The 26,537-nt window shown below is 40.7% G+C and overlaps 1 protein-coding gene across 1 annotated transcript in view; it reads right to left on the reverse strand.

Moving 5' to 3' along the window:
* Positions 1-872: 872 nt before the first annotated feature.
* eipr1 (EARP complex and GARP complex interacting protein 1) overlaps positions 873-26,537 on the reverse strand; it is a 78,792-nt gene continuing 53,127 nt past the window's right edge. Inside the window, exons 7-9 of the mRNA XM_026307030.1 lie at positions 7,180-7,347; positions 3,696-3,863; positions 873-1,198 (exon numbers count right to left, since the gene is read on the reverse strand). Coding sequence (XP_026162815.1) covers positions 1,024-1,198; positions 3,696-3,863; positions 7,180-7,347 — 511 coding nt within the window. The 3' untranslated portion in view covers positions 873-1,023. The remainder of the gene's footprint in view (positions 1,199-3,695; positions 3,864-7,179; positions 7,348-26,537) is intronic.

Genomic DNA, 26,537 nt, shown 5'->3' on the forward strand with positions numbered 1-26,537 from the left:
TAAAAAAGCTTTAAAATAATTGTATTTTACTGCAGAAATGTTGACATTGTCACTATATTGAAGGTGTTTTATGATAATAAAGGAAAAACCTATAATAACTGTGTTTTCCTGCAAAACCTTTTTAAAATTTATTGTTTTTGCACATTATTTAAATTAGGATTTTCTACTTTATTTTTACAGTTTGTGTTTGGCTGCCAGTCATTTACCGTTTTTTTACAGATGTTTTTTTTTTTTTTAGTGCAGTTTCTTTTTGTTTTTGAAAACCTAAGAAAACACTGCAGTGGCAACGGGTTGGTGATTCCTTTTATAAACATTTTTTGTTACACTTCTTAAATTTCTCTTTTCATTCTGATGACAATGAATATAAATCAGCCATCTGTGGCAGCAGCAAGCCTTAAAAAAGCATGACCAATAATTTTATTTAGCCCAAATAAATCCACCGGATGACCAACCAGTCAACCTTCTTCCTACTCGCCTGCAGTCTGTCCTTGCACTCAAGAAGACTATTCAAGAAAATTACAACTAAAATGATGCTGCATGCTGCAAGAGCTATAAGTAGAATTAATAAGAAGTCAGGCACTGTGTTCCAAGTATTCTAGAGGAGTGGCTTTGGAAGATCCAAATGGTGACATTTCTTCAGTAGTCTACTTCCAAAATTGAGCTTCCTGTTGGTTTTTCCAGGATAACCTACCTTACTTTTGAAAATCATTAACTTAGCGGCAGTGAACATTAGCATTTTCACACAGATAATGATAAATGTGTCCTCATAACAGCAGAACTGACAATTTGTCCTTAAAAGAAAAAAAAAAAAAATCGCTTTCCATGTTCTTATGAAATCATAGCCAACATTTAAGAAGCACACCATATCAAACTTTTATCCAAGTCTATTTTTAATTTAATTGCCATATTCAACTCAGATTTTTGTTTACAGAAATCAATGAACATATGTGACACAGTACATTTACATCTGACATGTGCATGCACACACAAGCACACACAAATCACCTGTCCCTCCCCTCCCTCTCAGAGCAGAATGCGGTATTTGAGGGCACGGGGGACCCTGTTGATGACGAGGCGTCCGTCATAGCTGAGAGAGGCAAAGAGCCAGGGGTCAGCAGATGACCACTCCGCTGCATACACACTGTCCTCGTGTTCCTCATAGGTGGACACCACACTGTCCTTCAGGGGCTCCTTACCCCTGGATCACATGTACACAAACACAAAGAGGTAACCTACTGAATATGGAAGAACATTAATGTCAGACTCAGTGAAGTCAGATAACACCAAAAGAGGCGGCATCTGCTGACAACTGGAGAATATTGACTTTCTTTAGTCACCATTTCCCACTCCAGCCCCCACAGTGCTGGGTCAGTTCTCCCACTGCTACAACAGTGTGACAATAAATTAAATTTAAGAATTATGATCCAACATTATTTCATCCCAAACTTCTCCCAACCCCAGTGCTGTAAGTAGTCCTAAGGGAAACAGTGACATACATATTTGGATTTATTTTACACATGAACTACTTCAGACAGAAAGTAGCTGCTCCATCTGGGCTGCAGCCTAAAATAAAAGCATTCATACAAATTTACTGTGAGGGTATGACTTTGCATTAGTTAGTCTCGAGGATATCACAGCACCACAGTACCACAGAATTTGTAAAATCTATGCCAATGAGTAGTGAAACTGTGATGGATACTCATGTTGAAGTAAAGGCTAGTTCAAGTTTTCTGCCTCTTCAAGAGTCCATGTGACCTACAGGGTGCAAGGATTCGCACAAACGTCCACATGCAGTCGATAATGACTGTTTTTTTAAATGTTGATCAGACAAATACCACAAAGGATCTCTTGCTGTCATTAGGTTGCCATCATGCTTTCTGATGCATATGTGTATAACATGTCCACATGTGCATGCCCAAGACTGTAGCATTAATACAGCATGTGTCTGTGCCCTCAAACTGGGTCTGTGTCCATTTTCTGGCAAGTAGAAACCATGAATGGGCCAGATCCTCTAACTAAGACACTTTTATTTTAGTTTTACCTTTCATTTCTCACCTTCTCCACATTAATATCACTACACAGCTAAACTGACAGAGGCCAAACAGAAAAGAACCATAATTTGAAATCTGCTTTGCACAGGCTCCTCAAAAATAATTAGCATCCTTAAATATGACCGAAATGTTCAATTTTAAAGAGAAACATAGAAATTCAGAAAATAGTCCAAGCAGTGGAGGACTTCTGTACATAGTAATCCAGGTACTGTGGAGTGGTCACGTACTGTACATAGAAGAGGGGTCAATAACTGTAGTGGAAAGGTTAAAACTAAAGCTGAGTGCTGGTGATTAGAAAGAAGAGTTGATAATTGTGGATGAGAGTCAGTCATTGAGTATCATTTAGTTATGGATGAGAGATGGAGGAAAATTTGGAAGCACAGAATGATAACCATTACAGCTGATCTCCCTGCAATTTTTAAAATCAACTTAAAGTCAACTCTTGAAGTGTTTTGACAGTAGCATATTTTTACTGTTATACCTCTCCACTTGTATCATTCTGAGTGTCAAAGCATGTGAACATGAAGGTTCAAGCAGTCAGCATTAATCTTAGGAGGGCTACTATTAAATGAACAGTTTGGAATATGCTGCATGAGTTTGTAGACACTCTAGTATCTCACTTTGTTTCATTAGGTTCCTTGTAGCAGAAATGTACAAGAGGTATAACTAAAATAAAAACTTAGCAGAAATTAGAATATAGAACCAAAGCTGAAAAAAGAATAGCACCATCCACTAATTATCTTCCTCTAGTGTCGCAATTAGTTACCAGTCTAACATAAGTGTACAAGTGTTGTTAGAGCAAAGAGCAGAGCATGACCACAGTTTATATCTGCACTGTATTTTTTAAAAGATAAAACAAGACAGGATAAGGCAAACTTTATTAATCCCCAAAGGGAAATTCAGGTTATACAGTTCTGCACTGTCCCTGTGCCCTAGTCACTCACCTTTCTTTTTAACCTACACCCATGGGAACTGGCTGCAGTGTCTGCCATAGTCTTCACTGCCTGCTTTAGGCTCAGCCCTCTTACACCCAGTTCTGTTAACAGGGACAAGACTGACCTGCCAACAAAGCCCCCACAGTCAGCCTCTACTGGGAAGACATTAGGTTGCCAACAGTGCTCCTCTGTCTCTGCAGCCAGCTCTGTATTTTTAAACTTTATAGGCCATTTCTGCTGCACCATGCCCATGATACTGTCAGCTCCACAAACTCCACAATCCTCTGTGCTTCTGACCACTACACAAGAACTGGTCTTAGATTAGTGGTAGTTGTCTCCTGAGACTATGAGCTGCTTTCCTAAATGTATTCTCGCTTGCCGTCCCTCCCAGCCTTTAGCCCCGTGCCAGGTCAGTTCAAAGTTGTAGCTGGTGTATATACTTCCTTTCATTTAAAACCACTGCGTAGCTGACATCAAACTATCTTTGAAAACAAAAAAAACACTTGCTGCAAATGTTTAGATCATTATTAATTATTATTATTAATCCATCCATCATCTATACCCACTCATTCCTAATTAGGGTCACAGGGATCTGCTGGAGCCTATCCCAGCTCTCTTTGGGTGAAAGGCAGGGGGTACACCCTGGACAGGTCATAATAATTATAATTATTTTTATTGTTATCTTCTAACTAGCCCCAGTTGCTCTTACTTGTCTTCGTGGTGATTTTCCTCCCCTTCGCTGAGCTCATCATCATCCACCAAGTGTCCGAAAGGCTCTGATGAGATGGACACCATGTTGGAGAGGATGAGGCGGCTGTCACTGCTGGCTGTCAACACCAGCTGGTCATGGCTATGGTTATAGCGGACGCTCCACACCCTGGCACAAAAACACACATTTATCAGATGTGCATTTCGAATCTAACAATGTAGTGCATTGCATTCAGGTATGGACACATTCACACTTCTTTCATTGCTCCAACAATGTGGGTAAAGATGCTGAATGCAGTGATTTTGCAATAGTACCATTCATATACGTTGTTTGCATGTATGGGCAGATCAATTATGCTGACACACATATAGGTGTTCACGCCTGTGTGTACAGTATGTCTCTTTCACATGCAAATCATGCAGAAAATGCAGTAGTATCACAGTGGGATCCACAGCAACATATGCCTATCTGGGTGGGTGGTCTGATGCAAAAACAATGCCAATAAATATAGACCTTGATATTTAGGCTTAGTTCACATGGATTGATGATCATTATCATAAAAGCCCTGAACCTAGTTTTATTTGCTGTGGGGTTTTTTTTGCAATCACATTCTTTCTCACCTTTCCTCCCTTCCTTTCTCCTTTATTGTTCCTCTCTTTCTATTTTTCTGACTGTCAAGTCAATACTGTCTCCCCTCTCTTACTCTCTCTCTCTCTCTCGCTCACTCTGTGAGCCAAGGGCGCAGCTCAGAGTGTGGTCCCAGTTCCCATACAGGGAGGGATTGAGGGATAACCAAGGCTGTTGACAGAAAATCAGCCTCAGCCACGCCATTCCCCGGGCTCCCCTAATCCGCTTCCCTGCTAAAAAATAGTCCCTAATACCCCCAGCAGCCCTGAGGCCATATCCTGGCTGCGCTATGAAAAATGAACATGCACAATACACATACAGTCTCAGGGAAACACCGACACATATATGCATCATACTAAAGATAAGGGTACACACTGGGCAAATACAAACATACAGTATGCATATATATTATAGAAATGATTGAATGCACACAAATGCTTGTAGCCACACAGAGATAAAACGATAGCCTTTACAAAAACACAGATGCCAGCACACATACAAAATAAAACTAGTTTTAAACTTAACCATAAAACCAAGTCTTAACCCTCCAACAGCCCTTTGAAGGTGTGTCAGAAAGTGAAGACTGGTTTAAGATGTCCTCACTGCCACGGTACAAAACTCCAACGGATCCTCAGAAGTACAGACACAGACACAGACACAGACACACACACACACACACACACCTATCTCCTATCTGAAGAGATCCCATCTGCAGCTATCTACAGTTATGGATATGTTTGCCAAGTCTATCTTTCTTTTTGAGATAATGCCCCCTCTAGTGTGTGGGTTCATATCATTGTGTATGTGCCTTTGTGTGTGAGCTTATGCCTTTATCAGGTGAGATTGGTGTGCTGCAGCAGTAGTCCAGTTTGGCTCATAGTCACACTGCTCATCTATTCAGCTCACACATGAGGAGGTGGGGTGGGGTGGTGAGGGGAGTGAGAGAGACAGAAAGAGAGAAAGTATGTATCTCCCATCCACACACACCACACACACCCTTCTGCGGTACAGTATGTTCAGCCTGAAGCTTCACAGAAGACAACCCAGAGCAGGACTGGGCTGCATCGGACCCACAAAGACTCAATCCTTACTGACAAAATGAGGTGCCTATTTAGTTAGTAATTAGTGTATTATTACCTTTTATTGCACCAGCAGTAGTTAGGGCATTTCATTAGTTAGGAAATAAACTCATTAATAAAACTAGAAACCAATCAAAGGTGGAGTGAAGGAGTTATCATGTTCATCATTAGTGTGTTTTCCTGAATGTATCTGAATTATCCTCTAATGGTAAATAAGAAGCTTTCTGTTGCAAATACAATTAGGCTAGAAAGAGGATTTTATGTTTTATATTCAAATAGTGAATAGTTATTTAATTTATACCCTATCCAACAATAAAAATTCCCAAAGTGAGCTGGGAGGACACTTTGACATTTGAAGCACTACTGAGCACAATAATAATAATAAAACTCAAATAATGCCTTGTTACAGAAACAAAAATTTGAAATGTACAACACACACAAACAATGCAGCACTTCTACTCTAATATATTTTCTCACTTACCTCTACAGACATCTGGTCATGTCAATAGTTTTGAGTTTGGGCTATGTACCACCCCCTGTTCACAGCATTTTAAAATGACATTTTAAAAATTCACCTTCAAAATCCCTTTCCAAAATCAGTGTTCGTACTTGTCTGGATATTCAACACAACATATTGTGTACAGTTTGCATATAAATTACTTCCTCAGTAGAAAGTGTTTCCATGAAAAACTGTTTTCAGTGATGCGTGTAACAGATGCGTTACACTAGATTTTGGAAACTAGTAGAGACTTGGTCCCATTTAGCCAAAACAGTACTGAAAATGGAGTGGGGGTGAATTAAATTCCAGCTGACACTGGACAGGATGTGTGGTAGATTGGTAGATAGATCGGTAGATAGATACACACACACACACCCTGGACCAGCCTATCACATGGCTGACACACAAACATTAACACTTAATGAGACAAGACAAACTTGGAATAGAAAATAAGAACTAACAAGCCACCTGGCTTAAGAAGAAAAATTACACCAAGCTGAACGAACAAGTGTTGTGTGATTGATTTCCTGATTTGAATGTTCTAATGAAGTTTAATTTGAAAATAATCCAACCTGAGCCCAGAGCTTCACGTAAAAATAAACACATTAATTAATTGATTAACAAAACACTATTTCAATGTGACTAATTCATATAATATTCAACATCAGCACATATTGTTTGCTTTCAGTGGCACCCATTCAAAATCCCCAAGACTCTAAAGCCTCTAAAGCAACAAATTTATCACACTTCATTAATCCACACTGAAACTAATGAAAGTGACTTTGTGACTTTGTGGCCAAGAATGTCGACCCAGAGAGTTTAACCCACCCAAAGTGCACACACACACACAGCTGTGAACACACACACCGTGAACACACATCCGGAGCAGTGGGCACTGCGGCGCCCGGGGAGCAGTTGGGGGTTTGGTGCCTTGATCAAGGGTCTCACCTCAGTCATGGTATTGAAGATTGAGAGAGCGCTGGCTATTCATTCCGCCCCATCAACAGTTCCCGCCAGTCCAGAGATTCGAACCCGCAACGGGTTACAAGTCCGACTCCCTATCCATTAGGCCACGACTGCCACCATGTTTGTGACATGGCAGGACAGTGACATGGCAGGACAAGAACAGGTTGTGATTCACTGTGACACTCAAGGGATGCTTCTGCAGGACAGATGCTTGTGCACATGGGAACTTAAACTTAGGACCACTGGTTCAAGGACAGTAGCCACTGTACTACCCACCCTCTCTGGAACCCCTCCACCCCACCAATCCACTCACCAGTGTGAGTGCTCCTCCAGGGTCTTGACAGGCTCCTGCACATTGCGGATGTCCCAAAACTTGACCTTGCAGTCGTCTCCACAGCTGGCCAGGTAGTACTGGCGGTTGGGGTTGAAGTCCAGGTCACGCACAAGCTGGCCATGGGCGTTCTCTATACAGTAGATCTGACTGGAGAAGAAAGAGAGAATAAGGGGGAGAAGAGAGAGGTGATTAAAACAAGTGACAAGACAAGAGGTAAAGACTGGAAGACAGAAAGATGAGAGGAGAGGCAGAGAAAAAAGAACAAGGTTTGGGGGGATAAAAATGAGAGTAAGCAGCTGGGAGGCAAACAAGGTATGAAAGAAAAGGAGAGGAAGAGGGAGATGAGGGGAGAGATAGCGTTAGAGAGAGGGGAATATGACTGAACAACAATAGGAGATAGAGAGAGAGAGAGAGAAAGTGATTCACAGGGTCCATACAGAGGTGAGAACACTCCCAGGCTAAATCAAAACCTCCTCTGTGAAGGCCAGTCTCAATAAAGAAGCTGACACCAGCTGTGGTAAATTATAAAGGCAAGACTAATAACTGCCCAGCCTTGGATTCCGGCTAGAGTGAAGCTAATAGAATGGCATGACAGAAGAAGAGACACTCTCACACTATATTTCCGGCCACCTCCTCTATCTATACATTCTCTTCAGCTCACCTTCTCTTTTGTATACTTATATCTCTCTCATATATATATATATATATACACACACCACAGGGACCACTGTTGCCTTCAGCTTCCACATCTTTTCTAGCTCTTCTTTCAGCCCTTGGTATTTCTCAAGCTTCTCATGTTCCTTCTTTCTGATGTTGCTATCACTTGGGATTGCTACATCTACCACTACGACCTTCTTCTGCTGTTTGTCCACCACTACTATGTCCGGTTGGTTAGCCATCAGCAGTTTTTCAGTCTGCATCTGGAAATCCCACAGAATCTTAGCTCGGTCATTCTCCACCACCTGAGGAGGTGTGTCCCATTTTGACCTCAGGACCTCCAGCTCATAGGCAGCACAGATGTTCCTGTACACTATAGCAGCCACTTGGTTATGGTGGTCCATATATGGCCTGCCTGCTAGCATCTTACAACTTGTTGTTATGTGCTGGATTGTCTCTGAGGCATCTTTGGACCTGGGGTCCTGCCTTGTGTGGTAGACCCCAGCCTCAATTTATCTTGTGCTCAGGGCCTGCTGATTCGTGCCTCTGTGCACATACAGAATCATGTACATACCAGGTTTGTACACACACACACACACACACACACACACACACAGACACACACAGACGCAGACACACACCACACATATATATATGTACACACAATGAATTCAGAAAATATTCATACCCCCTTCACTTTTTTCAATTTTGTTGCAGCCACATAATGAAAAAGTGAAACAGAATCCTTTGGCTTCTATGTTAACAAAGTGCCACTATTCAGAATATTTTAAACTGTACTGTGGAACCAGCCAGGTCTGTCCTTTAAGCTCCCTCCTTCTTGTTTTAGTGATCAAGCCACTAGCTATCACTATGTCTGGCAGTGGGGAGATACACGGCATCTGGAGAGGTGACGTTGAACACAAGGTCTCGCTTTATACGGACGACCTTCTTTCATTTATTTCAAATCTGCTCATGTCATTATCAGTAGTACTCAAAGTGTTGGGCTCTTTTAGTTAGTTTTCAGGATACAAACTCAATTTAAATAGTGAACTGTTTCTGATTAATAAGGAGGCTATAGGTCTTGATTATGCGAAGCTCCCCTTAAGAGGGGTCACTAACCATTTAAACCCTCTGGGGTATACATTCTACCCTGGACAAGTTTTGACATGCCCTGACTTTTGTGCTTTTTTCAGTTGTTTTTAAACATATTAATGGCTAAAGTCAGATAACACTGTAATCAGCACAAACTGGGCTACAATAATATGTGAACAGCAAGTTTATACATGATTGTGTTTTTGAGAAAACAGCGTTTACGCATGGTTAGTGAAAAACTACAATTTATAAGTCACTGAAATTAGGCCATAAAACACATACGTAACATTGGTTCACAAGACTTATGAGAACTGCATTTTGTAGCCTAGAGTGTTTGCTTCAAAATGATGTGAAAATCATCTTGTTCACAGAAAAAAATATACAGATTTAAATTTTCTAAGACACTTTTTTTGTAGAAAGGCCATTATGCAGGAAGTCATGCCTGATCATATTTTAATCATGTGATTCACCTGAGAAGAAAAAGACCCGCATAATGACCCTTTCAGTCAGGAATGTGGTTGAGGGAATTAATGCAATGCAATGCAGATGCAAACGTTCATTATCTGAGTCACTTTCTTCCTCTGACGAGAAAGTAAACTCTTCGTCGCTGTCCACAACCATCCAAAATGCTTCTTCACCCGCGTAATGTGCCATCATCCAAACGTGCAGAAAAAGTGAGTAAATTCTATGATGAAGTTTGACGTTTTATGCCATTTCTCGGGGGGGTGTACATAATTACCTGGCTCACCTCAGATTATTTCCATATGAACAGTGCGCTCAGTGCGAGGTGGGATCACATTAGCTATAATGAGGTGACACAGGAGAAACCGTACTGCTCCTTACTTTCATACGGATTACATGAAAAGTGATGATTTGTTTTCAACTTGAATTGTTTCATTTCAAAGAAGACATTTCAAGCTTTCTAGCCATATATTTCTCATGTTTTTGAGGCAAGTATTTGCTGAGATTTAGGTTGTTTTATTTACGTGTCTGTGAAGAGAGATGACAGAGACAGAGAAGACAGAGCGCACCCTGTCTGCTTTCTTTATTTTACAAAAGCAGTGTTTTGTTGTTATTATAGTGACTGTATACAAATAAAACTAGACCCTTTACAGATTCGAATGATATATGATTCTTATTTGTACAATCAAAACTGATTTAAGTTTTAATTTAAGTTCGTTTCGGCGTTATCAGAAGAAAATGCCGCAAAACGCGCTGGCACGTTCGTCGACCCCTGGGAGTTAACTACCTTGATGTATCTGTTACCAGACAAGGAAAACCTTTCTCCAAAGACCTAAGGAGGCAGGGGGAATGGGTCTGCCCAATTTCCATTACTATTAATGGGCCCCAAATATTTATTGTCTGTAGCACTGGAAGCACTTCCACTTAGAGCCAACATCCCCAGCGTGGGTCATTATGGAGACTCACACTGGAAGCACAGTTTCCTTGCCTCCAATTTTAGGTGCACCCCTTTCACTTGCTTCCTCCTTCCCATTAGCAGCCCATTAGTTCAGCTGACCCTTAAAATTTCGTCTCAGTTCAGGAAAACCTTTTGGTTTCCAGGCCTTGTCACTTCAAAGTTCAATTGCGGCTAACCACCTGTTCCCTCCCTCAGTGGCTGATGGCGCATTTCGTGTATGACACAAGAAAGGTTTGAAATGGTTTGCTAATTTATATTTTAACAGTCAATCCTGCTTCAAGACCTGTATAATCTAATTTCCAAATTACACTCTCCTTCTTTAGTAGCTATTTGATCTACCTAGGAACAAGACCTCCAGTTCACTATGACAGATGAGGTGTGGGGTTCTATTCTTAATTCCATGCATTCCTCGTCAATGTGTGCACAACATGCAGTTTTGCAATTTAAATTTGTCCACCATGTGCACTTATCTAAGGTTAGACTAGCATGCATACACCCTGACACTGATCCAACATGTGAAAAATGAAAGAGTGTGCCTGCTTAACTGTTCCACATGTATTGGTCTTGGCCAATTTTTGGAAGTCTGTTTTCCAGACTATTTCTGAAGTCCTGCATTGTTACATTGAGCCAGACCCCCTTTGTGCCATTTTTGAGGTTGTCCCAAATCTGGATTTGCTGAGATCCAAACTTAAGTGTGTTATCTTGTTTTTATCTTCACTGCCCAGATGAACAGTTTTACTTAAGCGGAAGGACTCTGCCCCTGTCTTCCATGCACACTGAATAAGGGATTTTATATTGTGCATGAACGTTAAAAACATCAATACACTATTTTAGGATCAGAAATCAAATTTTTATAAAGCATAGCACCCCTAACTGACATTTTTTGAGAAACCCACCATTATCACCTATGTCCCTCTGGCTCACTACTCCCTTAAACCACTTATTATTATTACTACTAATATTAGCTTAAAATTCTATATTTAATTCTAATTCTTTCCTATGTACTTTTAAGTTGTCTTTCATTTCTGTAAAGCATGTTGAATTACTCTATATATGAATTGTGCTATACATTGTACATGTACACAATTATATATTTCAGTCAATAAAAAGACCTTTGAAAGAAAATAAAAAACTGAAGTATCACATTTACATAAGTATTTATTCTCTTTGCGACAACACATGAAAATTAGCTCAGGTGCCTCCCATTTGTCCGGATCATTGTTGAGATGTTTCTACACCTTGATTGGAGTCCACCTATGGTAAATTTAATTTATTGGACATGATTTGGAAAGGCACACACCTCTTAGGTCTCACAGCTGGCAATGCATATCAGAGCAAAAATCAATCAAGCCATAAGGTCAAAGGAACTGCCTGCAAAGCTAAGAGACAGGATTGTTGATGGACACAGAGCTGGGGAAGACTTCAAAACATTTCTTCTGAACTGAAGGTTCCCAGGAGCACCGTGGCCTCCATAATACTCAAATGTCAAAAGTCTGGCACAACCAGGACTCTTCCAATAGCCGGTCAACCAGCCAAGCTGAGCAATCATGGGAGAAGGGCCCAGAAGGTGACCAAGAACCTGATGGTCACTCTGACTCAGCTCCAGAGATCCTGGGTGGAGATTGGACAATGTTCCAGAAGGACAACCGTCACTGCAGCCCTCCACCGATGTGGGCATTTATGGCAGAGTGGCTAGATGGAAGCCTGTCCTCTGTGCAAAAAAAAGCTGCTTGGAGTTTGCAAAACAAGCACCTGAAAGACTCTTAGACTGTAAGGAACAAGATTCTCTGGTCTGATGAAACAAGGATAAAATGTCTGGCCTTAATTCTAAATGTTATGTCCACAGGAAACCAGGCACCTCTCATCAGTTTCCCAATACCATCGCAACAGTAAAGCATGGTGGTGGCAGCATCATGCTGTGGGGGTGTTTTTCAGCAGCAGAGACAAGGAGAGGGTTGAGGGATTGCTGAATGGAGCAAAATACAGAGATATCCTCGATGAAAACCTATTCCCCAGCACCCAGGAGCTCACACAGGTTCACCTTCCAGCATGACAACAATCCTAATCACACAGCCAAGACAACACAGGAATGACTTAGGGACAACTCTGTGAATGTCCTAGAGTGACCCAGGGAGCCCAGGGAGGACTTGAACCCTATCAAACATCTCTGGAAAGACTTGAAAATGGCTGTCCACCAATGGTCCCAAATCCACCATGACCATGCTTGAGAGGATTTGCAAAAAGAATAAAAAAAAAAAATGGAAGAAAATCCCCCAATCCAGGTATGTAAAGCTTGTTGGTCACACCCAGAAAGACTCAAGGCTGTAATTGCTGCAAAAGGTGCTTCAACTAAGTATTGAGTAAAGGGTAGGAATACTTATGTAAATGTGATTTTCCTTTTTAATAAATTTACAAACATTCCCAAAATTCTGTTTTCACTTTGTCATTATGTGGTACCAAGTGTGTCCAAATACTTTGTGAACACACTGTATACAAAGTACAAAGAAACTAGATAGGTGGGTGGACGGACGGGCGGATGGATGACCGACTGATAAATAGACAGACAGATAGATGAATATGTGTGTGTAAGCTGCTGGGGGATCAAAGAATTACTTGAAAGTAAAGATGTGCTTCTACAAGAGAATTCAACACGAGCCTGTAAAAAAAAAAAATCACTACTTGTTTCCTTCAACACCATTTCATCTCCAGGCTAGCCTTGAAAAGCTTAGTTTGGTTTTGTTCAGCAGAGTGAAAAGCTTCAGTGTTATGGCCCAGCTGGATGCCAACAGCAGCTAGCCAGCTAACTAGTCGCCCCACTGATCACGTTAGGCAATTAACATGCTAATTAAAAATCTCATTAAAATAAGGGAGGTATAAGAGAATGACCTGGGGCAGACCACTGGGCTTCAATTAGGTCAAGACAACGCAGAGACTGTGTGCGCCTCTGTGAGTGTGAATGTGTGTGTGCTCATAAGTGCCGCTGCTGCCACAGGACCTTCCAGTCTATGTTCCATGAACACACAAGGCTTTCAGTTTACATTCTAAATATTCTGTATAAATGAGAGCATATAAATTGATATTTGGTTTTCCTTTGTTAACAGGCATATGCACAAACAGTGATCCCTGTCAGAAAGATTTCCCACCCCAGTTACACCATTGTGTTAAATATGTAATCTGAATATGTCAGGATTGAGTTGTGTCTCAGTTGCATATAATTTCCAGGTGTTGAATATGTAGTGCATCCTCACTGGAGAAAAGACAGAATATTGTACAGATCTATAATGACCTTTTTAAGGGTGGTGTTGATAGGCACCATTTTCCTTCAATGCAATACACCACAACAGCACAGGAGCTACAAATACAAACTGAAACAATCTATGGAACATGTTAAATGGATAAATAACATGGATAAATCTTTTTTCTGATTGGATAAATTTCCTATGGCAGTAGTGTTCAAGTTATTGTTGCGTTGATGTCACACAATTTCAGGTATATATAAATCTATAAATTGGATGGTATGCCTGTGAAACTATTCAAATTTGCCTACCACACAAAATTTATGGTAACTGTATGGTAGCAATTAAAAAATATACAAAAATATTAGATTTAATAAGCAATATAGAAAATGTTTAGAGTCATATGTGTCATGTTTAGTTGGCTAAGATACCCAAATCACATCAAATGTCATTGGGGCATGTTGTATTAGCTGAGGAGAATGTTGATGTCAAATTAAATTCAAACCAGTGTCTGTATTTGGCTCATGTCTGTCATTGATGAACACCACTTAATATGTTTACGTATTTCAGTAAGACCAACAAAGTGATGGCTCATCTTGATTAGAAAGATCTGGCTGCATCGCTTTAGTTCCAGGAGCCCAAATTTTGCAAGGTTCATGCATACAATATTAATTATTTATCAATGAATCCAGCATTCATATCTTAGAACTGAAGTTATTTCAGCTTAAGCTATATCATTGAAAGCTGAACCCAAATGGATTTAATCAGTGGACTGCAAGGGATTCTGATGTGATAACTAGACTGGATACTGGATTTAATCAGATTCAGATTCTGTAAAATTGTGTTGCAAAAAAATAAATAAATAAAAATGACAAAACCTGTGATAATTCCCATCCTTTTTAAACTTATATTCAGATGCATTTACTTTTGACAAATGCTTTATGGTTTATTTATTTATTGATTACTTTTGAGGGGAGAATTTTAAGGAACTGTTGCTGATAAGAACATATGGAGTGTATGTGTTCTTATCAGCAACAGTTCCTTAAATTATATTAATTAATTATTAGAAACACGCATGTCACAACTGGCAGTGTTCTAATCTGAGTGAACTTGGAACTCCTGGTGAACTTTAATTTTGAGCTGGGGCAGATGATTTATTTACAGTGCTCCCTGCCTCTCCTGAGTGTGTCTCTGAGATAAAAGGCATGACCCTGGCTGTAGGGTGGCTGCTGTTCAACCCAGCCCACTGTAGAAAGGGACGCATTCGCTGCATGAAAAAGAAATAGAGCAGGAAATTGGGTTAGTTTCACTCTTCCCTCTTCTGGTGTCTCTGATCAGACACACTTACTCACTCACTCACTCACTCACTCACACACACACACACACACACACACACATGCACACACACACACACACACACACACACACAATCTCTCCATTGGCCCAAGCTAACAGTGGAGAGAACTTGGACTTTTTGCATATATGCATGTGTTTGTGTTTGAATACGGAGGATTAGAGCTGTGGCCAGCCTAAGCCACCAAACACACTCAATCTGAAGTCATCCAGCGAGCTAGGCTGAAAGTGTGTGTATGATGGGGGGGCTGATGAGGGGACAGGGGACCTATTACACACACTGTTAGGCCCAGACAGATAAAAGCATAAAACTAGGAAAACACATTCCCCCAAATACTGTTATGTGTGTAAATACAAAAGAAGATATAGATGTGTAAGAGGGACAGTCAAAGGACAATACAAAGGACAGTCAAAAACACATTTGGCCATCATATACACACAAACACAGACACACACATAGTCCTGGCTTAGTCTGGGGGTGATAAATCTCCCTGCTGAGGGGATCGACTGGAACACAGACGCTCACAGTGACACTCAAACTCAGTCTCACACTCACTCACTCACTCACTCACTCACACACTCACACACTCACTCACTCACTCACACACTCACACACTCACTCACACACTCACTCACACACTCACTCACACACTCACTCACACACTCACTCACACACTCACTCACACACACACACTCACACACACACACACACACACACACACACACACACACACACACACACACACACACACACACACCTCTGTTTCTATGGCAACCACTGTGGGGTGGGAGGGGGAGAAAAGAAAAATCGAATCAAAAGAAGAGAGCAATCATTTCATCGCTGATCAAAATTAAAGCCTGGCTTTGAGATGGAGCTGGCAGGTAAAGAAAGATGGGAGGGAAAAGGCAGGTAGGTGGGGAGAGGGTGGAAGAGAAGGTGAGTCTGCCTGTGCATAAAAGTAAGGGATCATTACATCAAGCAACCTAAATGACTGGGAGATTTTCATGTGAAGTGTTAACAAAATCAATGAGAAAAAAAATTAACAACTGACTATGTGCAAACCTCAATGCAACCACAGGGGGGCACAATCCAGTGTCTTCATGTGCCGGTCCCAAGTCCGGGTAAATGCAGAGGGTTGCGTCAGGAAGGGCGTCTGACGTAAAATTTCAGCCAAATCAAATATGCGAATCACAAATACGACTTCCAAACTGGATCGGTCACGGCCTGGGTTAACAACAACCGCCACTGGTGCTGTTGACCTACAGGGTGCCAGTGGAAATTGGACTACTGTTGGTTGAAGAAGGAGAGGAGGAAGGCGTGTTTGTGGGCAAAGAGAGAAGAGGAAGGGTAGGAGTGTAGGACTTAGAGTAGGGACTTTGAATGCAGGGACTTTGTCAGGGAAAACTAGAGAGTTGGCTGATATGATGGAGAGAAGAAAGGTGGATATCTTGTGTGTTCAGGAGACTAGGTGGAAAGGTAGCAAGGCTTATAGGTTAGGAGCAGGGTTCAAGATGTTTTATCATGGTGTGGATGGAAAGAGGAATGGAGTAGGAGTTATCCTGAAGGAGGATTTTGCTAGGAATGTTCTGGAAGTGAAGAGAGTGTCAGATAGGGTGATGAGTCTGAAGCTGGAAGTTGAAGGTGTGATGTTGAATGTTGTCAGTGGTTATACCCCACAGGTATGATGTGAGTTAGAAGAGAAGGAGAAATTCTGGAGGGAGATGGATGAGGTGATTCAGGGTATCCCTAGTGGTGAGAGAGTGGTGATTGGGGCAGACTTCAACGAACATGTTGGTGAGGGAAACAGAGGTGACGAGGAAGTGATGGGTAAGTTTGGTATGCAGGACAGGAATGCAGAAGGACAGATGGTGGTAGACTTTGCAAAAATAATGGAAACGGCTGTAAAATGAACACATTTTTCCAGAAAAGAGAGGAGCATAGGGTGACATATAAGAGTGGAGGCAGGAGCACACAAGTTGATTACATCTTGTGCAAATGTTTCAACCTGAAAGACTGCAAAGTAGTGGCTGGGGAGAGTGTAGCCAGACAGCATAGGATGGTGGTGTGTAGGATGAAGCTGGTGGTGAGGTAGATGAAGGACAAGGGCAGAGCAGAGGACCAAGTGGTGGAAGTTGATAAAGGAAGAGTGTTGTGTGGCTTTCAGGGAGGAGCTGAAACAGGCTCATGGAGGTCAGGAGGTTCTTCCAGATGACTGGACAGCTACAGCTAAAGTGATCAGGGAGACAGGTAGGTGGGTACTTAGTGTGTCATCTGGAAAGAGGAAAGCAGATAAGAAGACTTGGTGGTGGAATGAGGAAGTTCAGGAGTGTGTTAAGAGGAAAAGGTTAGCTAAGAAGAAGTGGGACACTGAGAGGACAGAAGAGAACAGACAGGAGTACAGGGAGATGCAACGTAAAGTGAAGGTAGAGGTGGCAAAGGCCAAACAAAGCGCGTATGAGGATTTGTATGATAGGTTGGACACTAAGGAGGGAGAGGTGGATTTGTACAGGTTGGCGAGGCAGAGAGACAGAGATGGGAAGGATGTGCAGCAGGTTAGGGTGATAAAGGACAGGGGATGGAAATGTGTTGACAGGTGCCACAAGTGTGATGGAAAGATGGAAGGAATACTCTGAAGAGTTGATGAATGAGGAAAATGTCAGAGAGCACAGAATAGAAGAGGTGACTGTTGTGGAGCAGGAAGTAGCAAAGATCAGTAAGGATGAAGTCAGGAAGGCGATGAAGAGGATGAAGAGTGGAAAGGCAGTTGGTCCTGATTACATACCTGTGGAGGTATGGAAAGTTTTAGGAGAGGTGGCAGTATAGTTTTAGACTGGGCTACTTAACAAGATCTTGGAGAGTGAGAGGATGCCTGAGGAATGGAGGAGAAGTGTACTAGTGCCCATCTTTAAGAACAAGGGAGACGTGTAGAGTTGTGGAAACTACAGAGGAATAAAGCTGATGAGTCACACAGTGAAGTTATGGGAAAGAGTAGTGGAGGCTAGGCTGAGGTCAGAAGTGAACATTTGTGAGCAGCAGTATGGTTTCATGGCAAGAAAGAGAACCACAGATGCAATATTTGCTTTGAGAATTCTGATGGAGAAGTACAGAGAAGGCCAGAAGGAGCTGCATTGTGTCTTTGTACATTTGGAAAAAGTGTATGACAGGGTGCCGAGAGAGGAGCTGTGGTTTTGTATGAGGAAGTCTGGAGAGCAAGAGAAGTATGTTCGAGTGGTGCAGGACATGTATGAGAGCTGTAAGACAGTGGTGAGGTGTGCTGTAGGGGTGACAGAGGAGTTCAAGGTGGAGGTGGGACTGCACCAAGGATCAGCTTTGAGCCCCTTCTTGTTTGCTGTGGTGATGGACAGGCTGACAGATGAGGTTAGACAGGAATCTCTGTGGACCATGATGTTTGCAGATGACATTGTCATCTGTAGTGAGAGCAGGCAGCAGGTGGAGGAAAATCTAGAGAGGTGGAGGTTTGCTCTGGAAAGGAGAGGAATGAAGGTTAGCCGCAGTAAAACAGTATGGGTAACATCAGAGGGACAACTCATGTTAGATGTTTTGGAGAAAAAGCCAGGGAAGCCAGATTGAGATGGTTTGGACATGTTCAGAGGAGGGACAGTGAATACATTGGTAAAGGACGCTGAGGTTAGAGCTGCCAGGAAAGAGGCCTAAAGGAAGACCAAAGAGGAGGTTCTTGGATGTAGTGAAGAAGGACATGAGGATAGTTGGTGTGGGTGAGGAGGATACAGAGGATAGGGTTAAATGGAGGCAGATGATTCGCTGTGGTGACCCCTGAAGGGAGCAGCTGAAAGGAAAAGAAATCGACTATGTGAAAATCTCCAGAAAATAATATCACATCCCCAATGATTCATTTTCTAATTAAAGTTGTCAACTGTAAATGATACTGTAACAATCATGTCATAATGTAGAAGTGACTACTTAAAGTTTAAAGGGTGTGTCTTTTAGTCTTGCCCAAACCTAACAAATAGTTAAAAAAAGATTAAGCAGTATAATCCACTAGAAACTGCAAAACTTGCTTACTGGCTACAGTACTGAAGGTGTTCCCATGAGTTCCAAGGCCAAGAGGTTACATTAAGACAAACATTCATAGCTCTTGCATCCACTGTGTGGAAGCAGCTCTCTTCTAGATTTGGGAAGATTTACATTGCAACAACCTCTGTTTATGTTATCCAAGATTATGCTATGTTTTTCAAACATGTAAGTTTGTCCTCATTCAAGAACCATTTTTTAAATGAAAAACCACTTAAAAATGTGAATTAGTGCATAACTTGAGCAGCTATGCAGAGGTAAAAGGAAATAACAATATGAACTCACATTTTGCCTTATTATACTTTTAACGCTGGAACTAAGCAGCTGTATGCTGCACTACAAAAACAACACACTGCACTGTCTTCAATGGAACAACAACTGATAAGCATGCTGTATCCTTAGCCTTATGTGATAGGGCCACTGAGTGCATATTGAAGAGCTGTTTTTCAGGGTTATAATTTTAAAATGAGCCAGTTACAAATACAAGAAACAGCCTTGAATGGAGCTAACAATAACCTGTCAACTAACCAATCTGCTGTTAGCAGAAGATTTCAGCTGGCAAAACTGGCCAAAACTGATTACAAAGGAGAATCAGGATTTTTTCTGTCTGAAATCAAGGATCCACTATACCAAAAATCACTGATAATACTGAGTGGTTAATTTGTAACCATTATAACTGTGAACTGCATATGTACTGTGTAAGAACAGAAAGCTTGACAGGCATAACAACAGCAAGAGCGAAGATGTGCTGGTATAAATTAAAAAGATATTCTGGTTCACTTTTATTCTTTAAATTCAATGTCTGCATACGGTCATGACTACACTATCATGAGAATGCATGCACATCATGATGGTTCATGTCTAATGAGGGGGAGGGGCACATGAAAAGGTTACAGATGATCAATTTGACAGCAGCAGGGTTCAAAAGGTCACATTGGAATCAACACTGGCACACCACTATTTCAAAAACAGCTGATATCTTTTGTATAATACCTCATATCTGAATGTGAAATATGATACTTCTAATAGGCAATGCTTTTTGCATAATGGTGCTATATTTGAATATGTGAATAAAATATAATGGAAAAGGCTTTAGAATAATAGTTTACCCTGGGTACCTTATCATTATGGAAGCACTGCCAAATCCACTGAATAGGTGGAATGAAAAGGCTGTTTTTGGTCAGGTGGCATACAGCAGGAGCCTGTCTTGTTAATTTTTGATGCTGCCTACGTTTTTGTCTTTGTACCAACAGACAGCTGGCTTTTAACCTGGACTGTGATAGAGCAAATAGCAGCACTATCAATCATTTTGCCTTCTTTTACACTCTTTCTCTTTCAATATTGCCTCATTGTGCTCCCTCTCTCTGTCATTCTCATTCTCTGTCAGACTCTTAGTCACTTAGTCTCTCGCTCACACTTACACGCGCACACACAAAAATACACAACACAGGGGAGGTGTAGAGTGTCCATGTTTCACTGCAGCACTGGACTGCGTTTCAGTATGCACCCTGCAGTGCATGGTATGGCTGAAGGCCTGACAGCTATTACACAGCTCAGTATGTGTGTGTGTGTGTTTGCATCTGTGTGTGTCTCAGACTCTTGGTCCAAAAGAAAATTCAGGGGAGATGCAGTGTAAGAACTTCCCCAGTGACAGACATCTCTCACACACTCATACATATATATAAACAGAAGGCTGTACACTTAGTGGCCAGTGTAATATTAATCTAAGGCTTGAAGCAAGGCAGTGCACGGGGGTTCTCCACAAACCAATGCACCATTTTTTAAAAATTATTTTTATTGAGATTAGCTTGTTTCAGGGACATGATTAGGTGACCAGACCAGAGTAAATGGAATCGGAGCACATGAAGGAAGCAACAAACTATACATTTCAGTGATTTTATCACTGAAATACATTTCAGTGATTTTATCACTGAAATGTAGACATAGCAAAAGAAGGGAAGAGTTTCAGTACAGCAAGATCTTTGCTAACATTAGCCACCATGAGTAACTGCAGCAAGAAATTCTTCAGTGTATGAAACAGATCTACTGTGTTTAATTGTTCATAAATTTAGATATTCATGAATATAGCAATCACAACAAGCAGGTGATTGTCCCAATTTTTCAGTTTCCTATATATTAAATCTGCTCTATGCACAGCAGGACATGAAGTAGTGTGGCGCACTAGACCAGTGTTGGTGATCTTTTTCCCATCTGTCTAGCTCAGCCTCCCTGCAGACCCTGCAAATGCAAAAAAAAAAAAAAAAAAGCAGGCTAATCAACAAAGCTGTGCAAAATTGTTAGCCCATGAACAAGACAGCGGTGTTGCAGTTAGCTTAAATGTGTCTGTAACAGCAGGAGAGTGAATGCTATAGTTTTTAGACAGGAGAGACTGAAAGTTGGGGGAAAAAAATCACTTTTACAGCAACTGCTGTAATGGGTGGAGACTTGTCTTAGAATATGAAAAGTAATCCTCTACAACATGCAAGCTAGTGAAAAAGAGGCAAACTCAGATGAGATATAGACGTGGCTGTCAGGAATTTATTTAATATTGTGAGATAAACTTATTTGTAACAGCCAACTTATTCTTTATAAAAAATGTACACTTTTTGCACATTTCGTTCATTAAGGGAATGCTTCAAAATTCTGACAAGCACCATTTTGATGGCCTATGGCATAAGTAAAAAAAAGGCCCTTTCAGAAGCACATTAATGAAAAAGACCTTGCCTAAAAATCACAACAGCAACCTTGTACAACAGGGATTAGTCCCTGAATAATGTAAGAGCAAAGGTACACTGAAAAAGACAGCTGCGAAAAAGTGAATATGTGTCAGAATTTTCCATTAAACACAGCTTTCTGTACCCAATATTGGAGCAGAGTATTCCATAATTTACATAATGCTGCATATTACATCAGTACAAACTAGAACAGGATCCATATATGTTTTATAAGCAGTGTTATCTTTGTATTTTTTAAAGCACTGTATCTCAGAGATGGGCTGCTGTACATACTATGCCCCTCTCGAGGGTGTTAGATAACTAACCAGAGATGGCTGTTCCTGCTGGGCTGTCCTTCCCTTCCTTATTTCTGAGAGGGATAGCTGTGTTTGGGCTGACAGACTGACTGACGCAGGAATCTGGGGTGGGGTGTGGTGAGAACTGCAGAGTGTTTGCTGTGTCTTTATGTGTGCTTTTTCTGCATATCTGTGGGTGTGAGGGGACACCTTAGAGGTCATCTGAGGAAGCATTGGAGCGTGGTGTGAGGCTGCCATTACACAACTGCCACACCAACTGGACACACACGCACGCACGCACGCACGCACACACACACACACACACACACACACACACACACACACACACACACACACACGCTGCTTTCATGTACAGGCATGAGCACACACTACCACACACAAAAAAGCAGAAGGCTCACATAGCAAACAGTCAAGCACACAATCTATTGTCACATGCAAGTTACTTGCTGCTCATTCACACAAGGGGTTTCACTCACAATCACTTCACACTTGTGCACAGATGTGCACACATAAATTCACACATTCACACATATATAAAAACACAGTGTCCTTGATGCTGTTTAAGTCCAAAATCTTGGACTGAAGAAGTAAAGAAAGCTACAGAGATTAATTCAGTTAATTGCTCTATTTTATTATTTTATGGATTTTAGAGAAATTAACTATTTAATGATTTATCTATTTTTTTCTTTTCATTTGAATTTGAACTATAATGTATCAGAAAACAGTCGGCCTGTTATGAATTTCCTATCATGCAATATGACTTTTTTGGACATATTTGTTTTGATACAGCCACTCTAAATACACAGGCAAATAAATATTCCAAGCAGTAGGGAAAACAGCCACGTGAAAAGGAATTTATACTCTCTTTACAAATACATTAATTGTTTATACTTACAAACATCAATGTGCTCCCTACCACATATCATTAGCTTAATCACATAATGATGTGCTATGAAATTCTATCAGATGTAATCCAACTCCATTTGGAGTCATATTTCAAATGATAAGAATCCGATGTATTGTTGTGAATTGTTACAATGTACAGCATTTAACCAATACTGATTCACATGTATTGATCCTGTAAAAAAATGCTGGAACGGGCACAAAACAGTTAACCCCATTTTGTGGATTTTTATTTTAAATACTAGCCAAGATCCAAAAGCAATCAACAATCTGTAATCTGTCAGGCAGAATATTTAGATATCTATGGAAAAGTCAAACCATTTAAACATTGAGTCTTAGGGTCAGATAACTTAGTGTAAACAACAGCTTCAATAAAAACTTGGATAAGCTGAACAAGAAATACTTTAAGTCTAAAACTACTTACAGGAAGGAGAAACAAGATAGAAAAGGGAATGTTAAGATATTAAAGGTGAGGAAACAGCATAAAGTCACTGCACATTGGACAATTTTGATTTTACTGTAAAAGTCATAGCATGGTGCTCCATCTACTGGCTGCTGGTGTCCCTTCATAAAATAATGGTGTGTTTTCAGTACATTCTGATCAGAGATGAGGTCTCTGCTAACAAGCCCTCTGCTGCCACCCCCTCCTTTCCTTTGTGCCAACGGCCAAATCTGTTGCATCTTTCAAAATAGTACAGCGGGAGGAAAATGGCCAAAAGAGTGTGCAGGAACTCTTTAATTTTTATGGAGCTGATGGAGGCTGATATCAATGATTCAACTATCTAATCTCAGCCTATTATATGCATCTTGTACAAAACAAAATAAATTCTCTCAACCTCTCTCTATCTCTCTCCCTCTCACCCTGCATCCCTCTCAGTCTCTCCGGCACTTTGCTGTTATCATGGCAATCGATAGCGAGGTGAATATTATTCTTCTAGCAGAAGCCCACACATACACACATCCTCAAAGCACTTGTCACGTGTTTCAGTAACACAGGAAACACTGGCAAAACACACACACACGCACACACATAGAGCCAAAGTTTGCAAGGTGGACTGATAACCTGCAGTTACAAAGTTAATGTGTAGTAGTACACATGTTCCATGTCAAGCACAGACGTTAGCGTTGCTTTGCTTCCCACCTTATGTGTTGAGGAGAAACACATTCCATGATATTTGTGAACAACCACATGACTGAAAACAAAATGTGTCATAACAAGACAAGAGAATTTTGAGATTCCCACATTACCACTGTACTCCTTGCGTTCCCACACAGAACATTATGCAGACAGACAACCTAGCAAAACAACTTAAATATAAATTGTAAAAAATTCAGGTACACAACGTAGGCATGAAATCACCATAAATGCATAGCTTTTATCAAGGAATTTGTGCGATTTGACCGCAGCCCTGTTTTCTTTTTTCCCCACTGGTACCAATATGATACCCGCTTTTTAGCATCTCACATTGATAAATACGAACGTTCTCTTTAACAACTTTTTTCTGTTAGAAGAAGAAGTACTATATTAATGCCCAAGGGGAAATTCAATTGTTACAGCAGTTATGCTAATTTAAAGTTATTAAATTTAACATTATTTAAATTATATCAATTAACATCAATTAATAAAGTAATTAATGTATGTAGAAAAGTAATAAAGTAATTTTTTATTTTTGGGGGTTTGTGTGTGTTATTGTTTATATTGTGGAATTATAGAGTCTTATGGTCATGGACACAAAAGACTTCCTGAATCTCTCAGTCTTGGCTTTAGGAGGAATTAGTCTGTGGCTGAATGAATTTCCCATTCGCCACAGTTCCTCGTGAAGTGGGTGGGCAGGATTGTCCAGTATAGAGTTGATTTTGTCCACCATCCTCCTCTCTGCCACAGCCTCCAGACTGTCCAGTTCCAGTCCAACAAACAGATTTTTCCTTCCTGATCAACTTGTTTAGTCTGTTGGCCTCACCAGCCTTGATGCCACCTCCCCAGCACACAACTGCAAAGAACAGTGCACTCGTTACTACAGACTGATAGAACATCTTCAGTAGCTTGTTGCACACGCCAAAGGAACAGAGTCTCCTGAGGAAGAACAGTCTGATCTGTCCTTTCTTGAAGAGGGCATCTGTATTGTTTGACCAGTCCAGTTTGTTGTTAATGTGGACTCCAAGTTATTTGTAGGAGTCCACAATCTCTACTTCCTCTCCAAGTATGGAGACAGGGACTGGGGTCTTCCTGCTCCTCCTAAAGTCCACCACCAGTTCTCTAGTTTTCATAATATTGAGCTTTAGATCGTTGTTGTTACACCAATCAACAAATGTATTCCTCATCGTTATCATTATTGATGCATCCAATGATTGAAGAGTCATCAGAGAACTTTTTCCATAACTTATGCACCTTTTTGAGCCTCAGAGAGAGGTTGAAGAGTTGCTGAAAAACCTCTGCAATCTGTCCAGCACACACCTTAAGTATTCTGGGGATGATCTCATTTGGTCCTTTTGCTTTGTTGGTCTTTAGTTAACAATATAACTCACAACTTGCAAATGCATCAGAGGTTTAATTTCCTCAACAGTTTTGCTACCAAGGACTTATAAAACTGTATAATTGAAACAGAAATCTAAATTTACCATAACTACTGTTTTAATAAGCATATTTGAATAATAAAATGAATAATACGAAGAATCTGACCAAGCATTGTAATTTTCATATTCCTGTCCAAAAACTCCTTTTCTCAGGCAATGTGTTCCGAGTTGAAGAGGTGCATATTTGTGAGATTGTATTATTAGCATCATTAGCAGCCATCACCACTAAATTTGCCATATTTATGGAAATATAAAAAATTAGTTTAGAAAGAAAATCTTGCATAGGGATCATAGTGCAAAATTGCAATTACATAATATGCAAATGTCACCAAGCTATGCAGTGACTGGATGCAAGTGCAACACATATGCAGTTCAGGTGTGGGAGAAAACTTATGCTATAACTCTTCTAAAGTTTTCAATAATGAGTCAAATCAAATTTGTTCTCTGCACTGACATATCTTGAAAGTTTAATTTAAATGGCTCTCAGAAAATACCAGGTGTTGTACAACATTAAACTGGTTTTAGGTCAGGTGCATGTGAACATTTGCCATGTACAAAAACTGCCTTAATGCTTAAGGAGCTTTCGGGCCGGAGAAACCTTTTCATGGTTCTTAGAACCCTTCGAGGAAGTTCAGTGTGTCCGCTAAGGATGGGCAATATCTTATCGCACGTGATATATCACAAGAACAAATCCACATGGTTGATTTGCCACTTCACGATAAAGCCAATAAATGCCAATTCCTATAACGTAATTTCGTGTGCAATGCACTTGCAGCTGCAAGCGCATGTGCAAGTGTAGAGCTCACATGTGCTGTGTCTAAATGTCCATCCTAGTCGCTAACCCCTCAGTCACTACATAGTGCACTCAATTAGCTAACAGTTTCAGACACTCACCCACTACTTCTTTTTCTGTCGCCGAAAATGATGTAGCATGGGCCGCCGCAGCATGTAGACCACTTCCTGTTTCAAACTCAAATGATAATTTTTTTAATAATTTAGTGGTAAAAATTAATTTAT

Source organism: Mastacembelus armatus, chromosome 22 (genome assembly GCF_900324485.2).
Source record: "Mastacembelus armatus chromosome 22, fMasArm1.2, whole genome shotgun sequence".
Lineage (NCBI taxonomy): Eukaryota > Metazoa > Chordata > Actinopteri > Synbranchiformes > Mastacembelidae > Mastacembelus > Mastacembelus armatus.